General features: G+C 36.7%; 1 protein-coding gene and 1 long non-coding RNA gene across 2 annotated transcripts in view; one reads left to right on the plus strand and one right to left on the minus strand.

Moving 5' to 3' along the window:
* The first annotated feature begins 1,368 nt into the window (after window positions 1-1,368).
* On the plus strand, window positions 1,369-6,250 carry LOC140153117 (uncharacterized). The gene is made up of 3 exons (XR_011859072.1): window positions 1,369-1,514; window positions 2,403-2,541; window positions 4,065-6,250. It is a non-coding gene; the product is annotated as an uncharacterized lncRNA (long non-coding RNA).
* A 3,754-nt stretch (window positions 6,251-10,004) lies between these two features.
* Window positions 10,005-15,599, minus strand: part of LOC140152192 (splicing factor 3B subunit 2-like) — a 34,855-nt gene continuing 29,260 nt past the window's right edge. The window contains exon 21 of the mRNA XM_072174492.1: window positions 10,005-12,792. Coding sequence (XP_072030593.1) covers window positions 12,724-12,792 — 69 coding nt within the window. The 3' untranslated portion in view covers window positions 10,005-12,723. The remainder of the gene's footprint in view (window positions 12,793-15,599) is intronic.

A 15,599-nucleotide genomic window follows, 5' to 3' on the forward strand; every position in this document is an offset into this window, starting at 1 on the left:
CCTGTTTAATCTGAGGCGCCTACAGGCCCGTACCAAGATTGGATCTGCTAGTTCGGGAGTTGTTGTTTGCTGATGATGCCGCTCTTGTGGCCCACACAGAGAGTTCCATGCAGCGCATCACATCCTGTTTTGCAGAGGCCACAAAACTCTTTGGACTTGAAGTCAGCCTGAAGAAGACTGAAGTGCTTCACCAGCCAGCACCCCACGATGTGTACAAACCTCCCCACATCTTCATCGACAAGACAGAACTGAAATCAGTGCACCAATTCACCTACCTGGGATCTACTATTTCCTCTGACGCAAAGCTGGATAAAGAGATTGACAGTAGACTGGCCAATGCAAACAGCGCCTTTGGCAGACTGTACAAACGAGTGTGGAACAACAAACACCTGAAGAAAGCCACCAAAATCAGTGTATACAAAGCTGTGGTTCTGACCACCCTCCTGTACGGCTCTGAGTCATGGGTGACATACCGCAAGCATCTACAAATCCTTCAACGCTTTCATCAGAGATGCCTCCGTCGTATCCTTGGCATCCACTGGAGCGACTTCATTACCAACGTCGAAGTCCTCGAGCAAGCAGACATCCCCAGCACTGAGACCATGTTACTGAAGACACAATTACGTTGGGCAGGACATGTGTTTAGAATGGAAGACCACCGTCTGCCAAAGGTCATCCTGTACGGCGAGCTGTCATCTGGGCGACGAAATGTAGGGGCACCTGTAAAAAGGTACAAAGATTGCAATTGCCTTAAGTCATCTCTGAAGGCCTGCAACATGGACCCCAGACACTGGTCTACCTTGGCTGCTGACCGTGTTGTGTGGAGACACACTGTGCAGCAAGCTGTCTCTGACTTCGAAGTTTCAAGAAAAACCCAGTTGGAAGACAAGAGAAAGCGGCGGAAAGAGAGCAGCAACAGGACCCCCACCACTGATCAGACTTTTACCTGCAACTACTGCAGTCGGACCTGCCTATCCCGCATCGGCCTCTTTAGTCACCAGCGAGCCTGTAGCGGAAAACGTGCATGGACAACAGCCTTAAAATCTTCGTTAGCGACGCCAAGCCGAGAGAGACTTGCTCAGAATGATTGTAAATGTGGACAAAAGAGGTGGGGTTAAATTCCACCTACTTTGTGATTGGTGTTGCCCGCACTCTCTCATTTTTTAACCGATTTCCATAAAAAAAATGTGTCAAAATGGTCAGGAGGATGAACCACTTCAAATGAGACGTGTGGGTAAAATTTGAAACATTTCATTTTTTTACTATGTAACACAAAGGTACCCCAGGTTGTGATACAGGACCATATATAAATTTTCAATACACTGTTACACCCGGACTGTTACATCCGTCAGTGATTCTCACATCGGTCAGAGCTAGTCACGTGATTTGTCAATTCGACGCAGAGCTCGGATGGATTATTGGCCTCATCACTCGAGTTTTATCGCTTACCAGGAACGGAGTATATTTATTTGTTCTTTGACGTATCCCACTTTAATATAACGATGATTTTTAGGGTAAGTTCCGTTTATTTTTCTGTCTTGAAATTACATATTTTTACAGAAACTCTGTTCCTCATTTCAATATATTTATAACTCGCTAATCATTGTTTATAATTAAATCATTTTATAAGCATTTTACTGGACTTCAAGTTCGATTACCAACAAGGAATAAAACCCGATACCATAGGTGTCTGAAACAAGTATAGGGCCTACCTCACTAGGCGTAAATCCGGAGTGGGGGATAAATCCATGGTCCAATCACCCCTATGCTGTTCAATGATGGTCCAATCAACCCCCACCCCCACCCCAAAAACTGTATGTGGGTTTCTGACCAAATTAACCTCATATTTGGTAGTTTTAGCCTAAAAAGTGTCATTTTTGCACTCTTAATTGTTCCGTTACACCATATTCCACTATTTTATGGCAACATTTGTCGCCGCGTTTGTACCATAAAGTATATCGCCAAAAGGTTCTGGATTTAATATACTTCACGATATTTTTTCCAACCCCATCCATCCCCCATTGTCCCCCTATGTCAAAAAGAAATTATACGCACATACTGGCGTTTTACTGGTGACATTTTTAGGATTTAATCATGCATTAATTGTTATTGTATTTCTTTAAAATGCCATTAAAATTACTTCAAATAACTTAGACTGTCAGTCGGAACAACAAGTAAAGTTTCTTTAAATTTATTTCTAAGGCACAAAATTCGTCTTGTGAGTTTCATGCTAATAATGGATTTGCGAGAAACAGCCGCAAGAGACATAGGCCGGCATTATATTAATCATGTCTACTCCAGAATTTGATGTTAAAGAAATCTTTTCTACTTGCACAATACGGATTTTAAGTTCAAATTGTATATTGATTAATCAATGGAAATATATATTTTTTAACGTACAGGTATTTCTGGTCGGTGTTTTAGCGTTGGTATATCTCTGCCACGCCCAGGAAAATACGAATACCACAATGGCCCCAGCTGCCGCCGCCGCCAATGCCAACATGACAAATGCACCAGCAGCAGAAAGTACTACAGATTCGGGTATGATTTTGTGTGATTTTTTTTACTTGCATAGGCTTAGGAACCGGTGGGGCTCAGCCCCCCTCTATACTTTTGGTGCGGGGGCTGGAATACCTTTCAAGCCCCCCCCCAATAATCCTAGGTGAAGTTTAAAAAAAATGATTAAATAGAGGGGAAATGGGTGTTTGTGAATTTTCTGACTCCGAGGGAGGAAACCGCCACAGGCACTCCCACAGGGCCAGGGTGGCCCACCAAAAATGTTTCAACTTTCAGCCCCCAAATGCTGAAAATCTTCCTAAGCCAATGACTTGCATTTTCATACACTGTACAGGATAAATGTGACGCTCTATTTTCAATAACTACCCCCTTAATCAGTGGTGTAGCTGTCACCGGGAGCTGTCAGGGCGTAGCTTTCTTGGTCAAGGGGTGTAAATAAAAAAATGGGGGGGGCGGGAAGGCGAAACAAATTTCCCAGTTGCATCATTTTGACCCGGTATTATCTGTGGGATATATACGGGTTTGAATTTTGGTGGAAAATGAGCTCTTTGTCCCTTTGCTTTTCCTTTACCTTTCTAATTTTCTGTTTCATTTTTTGTCCAGGGCATTTTCTCTTTCATTTTTGTCAGGGAAGCACCGTGTCCCTCAAATGAAAATTACCACAAAACGCCCCCCACATGATAACACAGGAGGGGGGAATAAACATATTCGTCTCAGTATTAGGCCAACAACTTTCAAATTGTCAAATTATTAAATCATGTAAAAATTGTGCGCGTGCTTATTTTATACAAAAAGCGGGACAATTTTTCTAAATGGAAGCAAATTGTCGGTCTCTCTTGATTAGGGGTTTCGGAAAACGAATAGTTTGCACTATTTGCATCTGCTATGTTTCTGGTTAGTAAGTTACACAACAAAATAATTAAAAGGTCAACAATTGTGCTCTCCTTATTTCTCTTCTAATGAACTTTATACGTAGATCGTGCAAACTATTCTTTTCGTGAATCCATTGCTAGAGGAACAATTTGAACCAAATTTTACGTAATTTTATTGAAACTTACTTGCCATTTTTTGCCGTCGATGTGAGCATCGAAATCACGCCATTCTTGCCATCCCTTTTTTTAATAATCACGTGATACCTTTCTTGCCCTCGCTTTCGTTATTTTTATATCACGTGATACCCTTCTTGCCCTCGCTTTTGTTATTTTATAATACGTGTTATCGATGTTCACCCCACCAACGGCAGGAAAGTGCCAATTCTAGGTATAGTATATTACAGTGCAGTATTACTGCGCCAATAAAGTATCCTTACACTTGAAAAAATAATCACAATTTCCAAACTGAACAATATTGGGGTAAATTTAGCAGAGTTGTAACGAGTTAACTCAATGGTCGAGTCGAGTAATTCTAGCAATATCTCGAGTCGAGTCAAATGACTCAAGTCACTGTACAATCTCTATGGGGACATTTAAGAAATCTGACTTATGAGTCGAGTCTCGAGTTATTACGGCATTATCTTATTATTCCTTTATCTTTGTTTTACCTCACAGGCGCAGATCAATTACTTACACTAGTCCCTCTGATAGCCGCATCTATTCTCTTCGTGGTCTTCGCTAGATAAGAACATAACAACAGACATGTCTGTCTCGATATGCATTTTATGGACAAGACACAGACGAATGTGAAAGGAATCGCAAAATTTCCAGCAACCGTCGTTCGCGATTGAATGAGAACTTAACTACATCTACCTAGTAGTTCATGCTGTTTTTATAAATTTAAATCACTTTGGGGAGACCGTAAAATTGGTAAAATGATCCATGTGCTTTCACTTTGTTTGCGGATGTTTTCACATTTGACATCGTCTGGTATATAATTGTAATATAAAACTTATAACTATATATAAGCTTTGCTGTTTTTTTAAATCATGTAAAGTAAGTTTTCTATCTAGTATATTCAAACTCTATCATTTTCAGTTACTATAGTATACCTAAATGGCTTATGTTTCAGACAGGATGAGGATGATCGACTAGTCTATTATTCTACGTGTTAGTTATAGCATGGAAGAAAGAGATAAGATGGTTATAGGGGGTCATGTAAACTGAGATAAAACATTCTCCCGATGTGCATCTCTTTGGTAAGGGACCGTTCACAAACACGGGGGGGGGCTGATACAAAAAAAAGGGGGAGAGGCGGGGAGGGGGCTAAAAATCACCTTAATTTTTCTCGTAGAACATGGGTTTACACTATTATCTATGAGGTTGACGTACATTTTTCATGGCCAAAAAGGGGGGCTGAAAATAATGTTAGGTCAGAAAGGATGCCCTGAATAAATGTGAATTTTTTATTTTGAATCACCCCCCCCCCTTACAAGTGTTTGTGAACGGTCCCTAAGGACTGTACATGTAAAGTCTTCCAAATGATCTACCAAAGTTTACTTCATATTTAGGCCTAGGCCAACATTCTTTCTAACTGTATAGGCTAACTGGTAAGTAATGAGACTGATGTAATGAAAAATGAAAGAAAAAAATTAAGTTATGATTGTGAAGAATTAACTTCTTTACTATATAAATATTAATTGCTTATATAGGGCCCTATTCAATCCAATCTAAACATGGTTAACCTAATTTACATGTATATAGGTAGAACAATGCTAAAACTGTTACCAATTAACAATAAGTAAAGATTTTCTTTTTCTTAACACAGATTTTGCAACAAAACATCCTAAAAAGTGTACTGAAATATTCAAACATGTATACTTCATTAAAGTATTTTTTAAGACTATAAACATAAAGATTTTCATCTGATCAAGAACAGACAAAACTTTGGACGTTTTTTTTTAAGACTTAATTTACAGATCACATATCACGAGACAGTATGTTATGTATAAATGGTAATCATGTTGGGAAATTATGACCAAGACTATAAATTTGAAATTCTTCCATAAGGGGTATGGATATCAAATGTAAAAGCCTATTGTTCACTAGTGGGATACCTGATGATATTAAGGTTAGCAACTATTTTAAATTGTTGCGATTTGGTAGTCCACAGCATCTTGCGAATGGTAGTGAGCTTTGGCAAAAATTGCATTGATCATTTCATGGCGAGTGTGTAGAAGAATTCAAATATCACAGATATACTTTTGTAGGTCCGGTTGTTCCTGAGTTATGTTGTAAAGAGGACTGAAACAACAACAGTTTTGTAAAACGTACATAACTCATTAACAACAACAAATTAAGCAAGTTTTCAAAGTAGAAGGAACTTTTCTTCACAGATTTGTAGAATGAACTTTCGCAAAACATCAAAGTGTTATTTTTCAATAATATATTGATTTAGATAATGAAAATCGATCTTTTTGGCTGCTTCGACCAACAATAAATTTCTTGTCTACCCTTAAATAAATTATGCCTAAAACTCGGTCTGTGCATGCGCCTCTGACCTCTTGACCATTTTTAATTTTCGTTAATTCCCCCTTACTTACTCTCTAGAAAAATCCTGGATATTCCACAGGGTTCATGAATAAATCTGTTCTACTTTTCCTGAAATATGTTGTAATTACATGTTCATGACATTCGGAAAGCCACTATTCTGTATAATTGTAAAAAAAACCTGGGCCCGGGTTTGGATGAGATTGATTCACAGAATGTATTTGATTATGTATAAAAGAACCTGTATTACATGTTTGTACAATTATAGAGTGATGGCAAAATGATGAATTGAAATACATGAGTATATCGAATTCAATGTGTCCAAATGTGTATTATTATCAATACATAGCCCCGATTATTAGTCCCCCTGTAACTAAGCCATTTTTCAAACCCGATTTTTTTTGGCATATTTTGTAATGTTTACCTCACTTACACCCAAATGGAATCAGCCAAATTTGTTGTGTTTATAGCTCAACAGAGCAATTTGGGCATAAAGTCATATTATGAATTTAAATCCTGCATAGAACTCCATATTAAATAGCCAGTGTGGTTTCTTTCACCTTACATTGTTATTTCAGCTTCTAATGGACAGACACACTTCCTGGTATTTTTTAACTGTTCATATCTTTTGAACTAGTTGTCCAATTTCAACAGGGTTTGCTGCAAAATGTAAACTGGCCTCAAAAAGAAACAAGGTCATATCTTAAAATCCTCTCCATAAAAATGAACAAAAATTGCACACAGGATTACTTCAATACTCTACTCTAAACACATGTCAGTAACCAAGCAGTTGTCCAACTGACACAACAGCAAATGCACTGACATGGAACACCTTTCTGGACCAAAATTCACATCCCAACAGATTTCTTTTGTTGGGTTCCAATTATTCACCTGTACATGAACAAAAATTACACACAGGATAACTTCAATACTCTACTCTAAACACATGTCAGTAACCAAGCAGTTGTCCAACTGACACAACAGTAAAATGCACTGACACGGAAGAGCTTCCGGGACCACATTCACAGGCGAATAATTGGAACCCAACAAAAGAAATCTGTTGGGATGTGAATTTGGGTCCAGAAAGATATTCCATGTCAGTGCATTTTGCTGTTGTGTCAGTTGACAACTGCTTGGTTACTGACATGTGTTTAGAGTAGAGTATTGAAGTAATCCTGTGCAATTTTTGTTCATTTTATGGAGAGGATTTTAAGATATGACCTTGTGAAAAATTATAAGTTTCTTTTCGCGGCCAGTTTAGGTTTGCAAATGCTTATTACAATCCAATAAGACTGGAGAGAGGAAAATCACCCCAAATGGAGTGAAAACATACTGTCCCTATGTCCCTTATTATACCTTGAAAGAGTGATTTTTGCTCCCTTCAGGCTTATTCCGAACATCACACACCAAAACCCCCTACCCCCTCCCACACACACACATACAAACAGTCCAGCAAAGCATAGTTACAAAACATTTCTTCCCTTTTATTACCATATTTACTTCAAAATATGACGTAAGTACAATTTTGACTGACAATATTGCATCCCTGCACAATACATGCAAATCACAATGGATAATGCAAGTTTTAACATGACATACCATGACCAACAAAGTGATCTACTGTAAAGATTCGCCTAATGGCGCTATGGGCTCCCTTGACATAACTATAATTTTAGGCACACCCTAAAAGTACCCTCCTGTAAACTTTCCACCAGCAAATAAGGGCATGAAACCTTAATTCTTGTTGGGATTTCAGAGGAGTATTTGCTCATGAAATTTATTCCAAGGCAAAGGAGCCCAAGTGCCATTAGCCGAATCTTTACAGTACACACCTCCTATGGAAGACATTACCTTAATATTCCACACAGGGAGTGTGACTATCAAATAGAATGATCTCAATGGGCAATTTCATTTGAAATCTACACCCACTGTAATCTGTATGTTCACGTCTTCCATAGTGAGTGTATGGATATCAACTGGAAAAATCCATTATCCAAATGTCATTATTGTTGCACATTAATCAAAAACAGCAGGTCTTTCTAGTTCTAAAGAGCTCAAAAGGTAGCAATTTCTTAAAATCAAATGAGTAGCTTCACTACACATACATATAAGCCCTTTTGGTGAGAGCATTAAGCATTAATGGATTCATGTTTACATAGCATCATATTAATGCGTTTTTTACATACAAAATAAAACCTTCCTGTTTAAAATTGAATAAAAGCATAATTTTCGTCAAGATCACCAGAAATGAGCTTTTAATGCTTACACATTTCCTGTATAAAGAGCCTTTAATCACGGGTTGCCCTTGTAAAGATTGCCCTTTTTTGACTTCTGATGCATTCTACTACCAGCTTGCTTACCAACACAATTTATGTTAGGGAACAAACCAAAAGATTGATAACGTCCTATAAACTAAACTAGTTTCGTTTAGGGGGGAGGGGGTAAAAATACTTGATTACGTTTGTACAAAAACATCGGTCTGAAGAATATATCATATTATTATTATGTCAAAATTTTCAACATTTCATTATTACGTTTCTGGCAGGGAGGGAGGAGGTCGGCTGAGAAACGAAATTAGTTCCGTTTATAGGACGTCATCGATCTTTTGGTTTGTTCCCTTAGCTGCCCACAATGCAATAAAAAGTCAAGCAAGGTTTAAACTTAAACAGTGCTTATTATAATTAAACACAGCAAAATAGTAAAATCCCTAGTATTTTTAGAAACTGAGCTTGGCTTGGCACCTTCAGAGGCTATTGTAATCCATGCCCGTGGGAGGTACTCAAGTTTGGTTTGGATAGGGATGTGCCGTTGTCAACCAGAAAGTGGACCAATATTTACACCAATTTTCCGAGAAAACTTGGCCCATTTTTATACCTCAAGCCAAATTGGCCAAATTTAAACACAATTTTGTAAAAAGGGGTCGTTATTGTACCAGATGCCCGGAAATGAGACCCATATCTGGGCACATTACCGTATGTTATTTCCACTCCTCTGGGAGTTGGGAAATAATTCTTACGAAATATGACACTAGAATTTTTTCTCCATCAGTTCAAATGCAACCCCACAAATGACAAATCAAATATGTACCCAACAACAACAAGAAAAGGGAAAAAGGAAAAAAGAATCCTATTCCATATCATAAGATGGGTACTACCTCCATGATCATAATAAAATAATTAACAATTTACCCCGTTAGTGTTTGAAGCTACACTTTGTTACAAAAAGCAATTTTTAAGTTTACCTTCAGAAATCTCAACCACTGTTCAGCAGTGTTTACTCTGTCAGGACATTGGGTGCGGCAAATGAAGCATTTTACCCCAAAATGTCAAATTTGGGCTCAAAAAGCCCTCGAATTGATGTGCAATAAAGAATGGCAAATTCTTGTGCGTCATATATAACTATCAGTTCACTGGACCAAAATGGCGACATATGGCATCTGCATAAACATTACTGTTCAGACAATATAGTTTAAACAATGTGCATGTATACACAAGTCAAATAGGGTAGCTGCACTATATGGTTTAAGCTTCACTTGACATAATTTTCAAAATTTGTAACTGTTTGCAATACATATAATAAATGAGAAAAGCTTCCACTGATATGCCAAATTCGGTATTTTAGTTTGCAAGATGTGGAATTAACTGACAATTCTCTAAGTTTCTGCTGCATATGCCCTATTACAAAATATGAAATTTATTTACAACACTAAAAACATATGGTGAGAAAAATGAGAAATATGGTGAGAAATATATCTTGCCAAATCAATGTCTGCATAACGAAACAATTCAGAAAATCACTAATAATCAAATCCTCTCTTTAATTATTTTTCTGTAAAAAACTTTGAAAATCTGTGACGTGTCATGTCGAAAGGAGACACTTATAGGCAGGATCGCAAATGGAGAAATAACCAAAAGTCAACATGAGGGTGATTTTTTCACAATTTGGGTTTGTTGCGAATTTGTGATGTTATTAATGTTAAAAATATTGTCTGGTAGTTTCAGACCGGAATATAACCGGCATCTTGTATTTTTTGAGATATTTTTCAAGGTAATTCCTACTCTCAACATTGTCAATAATATTGTTAAAGGCTGATATCTCAATTTCCAATTTTATAATACCATAACTTATGAACTCAATTATCTTCGCTTAGGAATGTCCAATTTCATTGAGGAAAACGGCGCTGTGGAGCAAAATATCTCTATATTTACGATATGCAAAAACCTCAAAATTGATAACCTGCCCAAAAGTGTCTCCTTTTGACATGACACGTCACATATTACCAGCACATGCCTCATAATTACAAAACTCTATCAAAGTTATTGAACTCTCTTATGAAAGTTATTTATGACACTGAACCATCTGTTGAAATTGGTGAGAAATACACCGTAAAAAAAATCAATGTCTGCATAACAAAAAAACAATTCTGAAAATCACTAAAAATCAAAATATGATTTTTACATAATTACTGCACATTTGCATTGTTGTAATAAAGTTTTATTGTTCGATTAGATAATTACTTATTCATGTTTGATTTTTTGCATATCATTTTTTCAATGTTTTTCAAAATGAATATTTATATTTTGTTTTAGATTTTATGATTTTGTATTTTATTTCTTGTCAAGCTATAAATGTGCAAATAATAACTAGAATTACGCGGTTTGTAATTAAGGTGGCCCCCACACAAAGGTGTGTAAGGGCTCATATTGAAATACCCTACCACGTTTTCACACAGAAAGAAGGCAGGATTCCCCTCGCTAAGCGCGCCTCAGGAAAGATCGGTCATGAAACGGATGGACTATATGCATCAGTGATACACCCTGCCCAGGATTTTAACAAAAGAAGGCTAGCACAGGAAAGCTGCAGGATGGTACACACCTTCCTGTGTAAGAGAATTTCAATATGAGCCCTAAATAACAAAGGTTTGTGAATAAAAGTAATATGCAATATGCAAATAAGCATTCATAAATATGCAAATAACATGCCAGAGAACTATACAGCACATTAGGCCATTATATACTATCATAATACCAAGTTAGAAGTTGATCGGTTATCACGTTTAAGATGCAGAATGGATTAATGAAAATGTAGGCAATATATGCAAATAAGCTCATTAATATTCATAAATATGCAAATAACATGATGCAAATAGTATGTCTACTTATAACTGCTAGCCCAGCTTAATGCAGAAGCATGGACCGGGAGCATGGAATTATAGATTTTATTCTCCATCAAAGTTTTGACTTCCACGTTTTATTATTGATGTTGTTGTGTTGTTGTTGTTGTTGTTGTTGTTGTTGTTGTAGTAAATTTAATAGTACACACAGTGATTGGCCTAACCGAGATACCTCAAGTCGATTTTCAATTATCTGTTGAGGACCAAAACATTCTGTAAAAATAACTGAAGTCAAAAGTGGTTGATAAATTCGGGAAATAGCTTTAAACCATTTTCTTTTCAGCTATATCGACAAAATTTGAAGACAACTGAAAGGTTATGTCATAATGTCCGTCTTTAAGATCACATCCCCTATTGGATTGGCATTGAATTCTTTATACCTGGGGGTAGAGAATAAAGATTTGTTTCACTTGACATGAAAAGTGCTGTGTCTAGCTTTACTCATTGTACGGGGTAGTTACTACATTAGGAAATATTTGAAAAGTGCAACAAAATGACATGTGTGGGGAATAGGGGAGTTTGGGATTAATGGTTATCTGAATGTCCCTTTTAAATTAGTGTATAAACCATATGTTTGTACTATTCACAATCATTAAATCAATTAAAGACAAAATGTAATATGTTACTATAAAATCATGTAATCACTTTCACTCTCACATGAGTGAAGCAGTTGGATTTAATACCATGATAAATAAATGATCTAAGATCCTAGGAGATGGTGCTGTGGTAGGTTAAATTGAAATTACCAAATGATTTACAATTACCAAATGATTTACTTGAGACATTATTTAACCACATGGGCTATTAGGATCAAGTTTACTTAGATGATCAATTTGTTGCATGCAGTTAGGCGAATTCCATATTATGCAAACTATGGGGTTTTGGTTATTTTTTTAAATTTTTAATGATTTGAAATTATCGAATGATGTGACTTGTCAAATCAGAATTCAACCTGCTCTGCCGTGCCAGGAACTATACTATCATGGTATTTTCAATCAGGGGCATCACCAGCCATGAGGCGAGGGAAAAATACTTTGGGTAAAATCAGGGTGGAAAGAATGAATTTTACGACAAATCAGATCCCTTTTGAACCCTGTTTGCTCTCCAACCAGGACTCATTTTTAAAATTATGGGCTTCTGTCCCCTCAGAATGACCAGACTGGTTATGTGCCTGTTCTATGCATTTTCTTGATACTTTCACTGAACAATGACAAATGGGCATTTAATAGAGAAGGGGGGTCATTGAGAGAATTCATAAACAGCATGCTCATTTTATTTCATCTTTGTGAAAAGTTCCCTCTATTTATGTAAACAAAAGAAAATATTCATGATTGGGATATAAACACCAGTGATAATTTTGCACTAACAATGCAACAACAGGCCTTGAAATTCAAAGACTACTACCTCTGTTGGCCGTGACCTTGCTTTGATGCCCCAGCCCCTCAATTTCAAAACATTGCATAGTGCCAGCGGCCATCGTTCCATTTGCTCACTAACTCTGACAATGTGAATTTCAAGGCCTGTGCAACAATTTGCAACAGAATGTTCCTCAATTATGCACACAGCAGAAACTGTACTAGACATGACACAATGGTAGGCATATAGACAGCATCAAAACTTGAATTCCTTGTATTTCTTGGCTGCCTTCCCACTGTCTTGGCTCTGTTTCTTCCTCTTATTCTGAAAAGATATTGAAAATATAGACAAAACATAGATTATTGTTTGTTTCACTCAACACTGGAGTATTCATGGTAGCCTCTATTACTTTGAGACCAGTATTAGACTCATCACACTCTTTGTGACTGTCCACCACAAAATGGGCTGTAATGTTAATGTTTTACTCTTTAAGCTTATAAGTTATAGACATCAAACAAACAATATCTCCTCAAAGTAAGCTTTACATTGGTATAACTATAATACATGCACCTACATATTGCTTGATTGAAAGGGAGTTAAAAAAATGTGTTGAAAAATTCTTTGTTTTCTATCGTTTTTTAAGATGTTAAAAAGACCATATCTCAGAACCAGAGATGCGACTTGCTTGTTGAAAACAAATCATGAAGTTGCGAAGCGTAGCCACTCATTCATTGCCAATACTAATCCTGAATTTTTGGCTAAAAATGGCAAAAATCAGGAATTCCTGACAAATCAGGAAAAGTGGCATCTCTGCAGAACTTTCTCTGCCGACATAGGGCTATTCCATTTAAAATCCACACTACCCCTGTGGAAGATTTTGGAAATATCCACAGGGGGAGTATGAATTTCAAATGGAATTAGCACATTAAGCAGTGAAATTTCATGCACCCTTTGAGAAAGAGTCGACCTGAATATTCCACAGAGTGAGGTGAGTTTCAAATAGAGTTGGTTAATAATTTGCTAATTCCATTTGAAATTCATACTCCCTCTGTGGAAGATATTTCCAAAATCTTCCACAGGGGTAGTGTAGATGGCCTGTTTGTAGTGGATGGTCCAGTGCTGTTAGTGTCATTCTGTCCGTCCGACATCCGGGCTATTGCTAGTCTCGAGCCCAAACTGCACGTGGCTCACGGTTTGTTATGACAGAAAATGGCTGTGAAGGCAGCTACATAGTGATGTTGTTCACTCAAAATTCAATTTTGGAAAAGTCATCACTCGACACTCGGCTTAAGTTTGTCAGTATAATTTAACGGTAAATCAAGTAAGTAACTTCCACTCTGCAGACTTAGAAACTCATTAGATTCCACTGACTATTTGCGCTCGAAATATACACAACACCAATGACAGTAATCATTAACAACAAATTGAATCAAGGATCTGTTTTCACTCGCCTGCGAGGACTTAACCGGAAGTGACGTGGCACAGAATGAAAGAGATCAAAAAGAATTAAATTGACTATGTTGCCTATTTGTGACTCAATCTGATCCAATCAGACCAAAGCTAGAAATTTTAAAACTTAAGAGTTATTACCATTACTAAATTTGCTCAGTACCTAAATCTGACTAATATAGAAATCCCAGCGTCCCTTGCATACTTAGTTGCAAAGTTATGAAGCTTTTACACATCAATTTTCTAATGTTTTTAGTTGTATTTTGCTCCTTATTTTTGCTTATCTCAATTTCCTTATTGCTGACTTTGGCCTGATTGGATCAGACTCAGGTCAAGTCACAATTAAAAACAAACGGATGTGGTAATGCCCTCTAAATAACATTTTCCTAAATCTGATCTCATACTTAGTTGGCATCTATTACAATGGCAATGTGAGATGCAATAACAAACTTGGTTATAGTAAAAACAATGTTTTAGAAAAACATACCTAATTGAAACTAAATGATGGAGAAATTAGATGGCCTATTATAATATCCCTTTCACTCTATAACAACTATATATAAACCAATTGATATCTACATATGTATACATTTCATTTGGGTACTTCCTTGTACATCAAAACAGGTTGTTGTTATATATTGCTTTCCTTTTCAAGGAGTATTTTGTGATTCTAGCTTCCTCTTTTTATGGTACATGTATATTTGAGTAAACATCCATGAAAAAAGTTGATTCCCAAATTGATTTCGATTTTGCGTTTGATAGTTATCATGATTATGTGTATCAGGGTTCCCGTTAAGGTTTTAAAAATGTGCGTCCGTAATGACGCAAGTTTGCTGACGAGATTTTTGTGCGTCCATCTGAAATTCACGATTATGACGATACACACGTACCCCGGGTCTACACCTCGTCAAATGTTGATTGTTAAAAAAAAAAAGTGTATTTTCGCCGTGATATTCTATCTCCATTCGCTATGATAATTTTTCTCATTTCTGTGTCAGTTTTGGTCCGAAACGTGGTCAAAAACAGGTGCAAAAACATGAGCAAAGTCTGTCAATCTCCCGGTCAATCTTGAGCAAATTTTCGATCGTACTTTCACTTCCGCATTTCTTTTTTAAAATTAACGTGTTGTTGATGCTACAAAGCTAAAACACGCCAAGAACACGCGCTGCCACAAATAATACGAAAAAGGGTTATCATTTGGATTTTGTCTTTAAAAGTGCTTTTATTCATCGTAACAATAATACTAATAAAGGAAACCTAGATTATTTTTGAGAAAATAAACTTAAAATATTAAAAATTGAATATTGTCAGGTCGTGATAAATAATTAAATAAACATTAACCGCATGTTAGCGGCACGTGTTGCTTGCTTGTAAACAAATCAATCGGGACTTCCCCAGGCCATCAAACAGCAGTCGTTCGGAAAGCATGCAAAAAGTGCATGATTTCCTGACGTTGCATTTACAAATATTGCAGAATTTACTTCAATTCTTAGCAGGTGGGTCAAAATTTTGGGGCTTTTATTATCTTAAAAATATAAAAGAATAAAAATTTCTTATTTTTATCATCAATTAATGATAACAATTCGAAGTTTTGTATGCGTCCACATGCATGTGACATGGACGCAAAATACTTGATTAGCTATGTGAACTTGTGTCCAAATTTGTAAAATACGCGTCTGTAC

Source organism: Amphiura filiformis, chromosome 5, assembly GCF_039555335.1.
Source record: "Amphiura filiformis chromosome 5, Afil_fr2py, whole genome shotgun sequence".
NCBI classification, from domain to species: Eukaryota; Metazoa; Echinodermata; class Ophiuroidea; order Amphilepidida; family Amphiuridae; genus Amphiura; species Amphiura filiformis.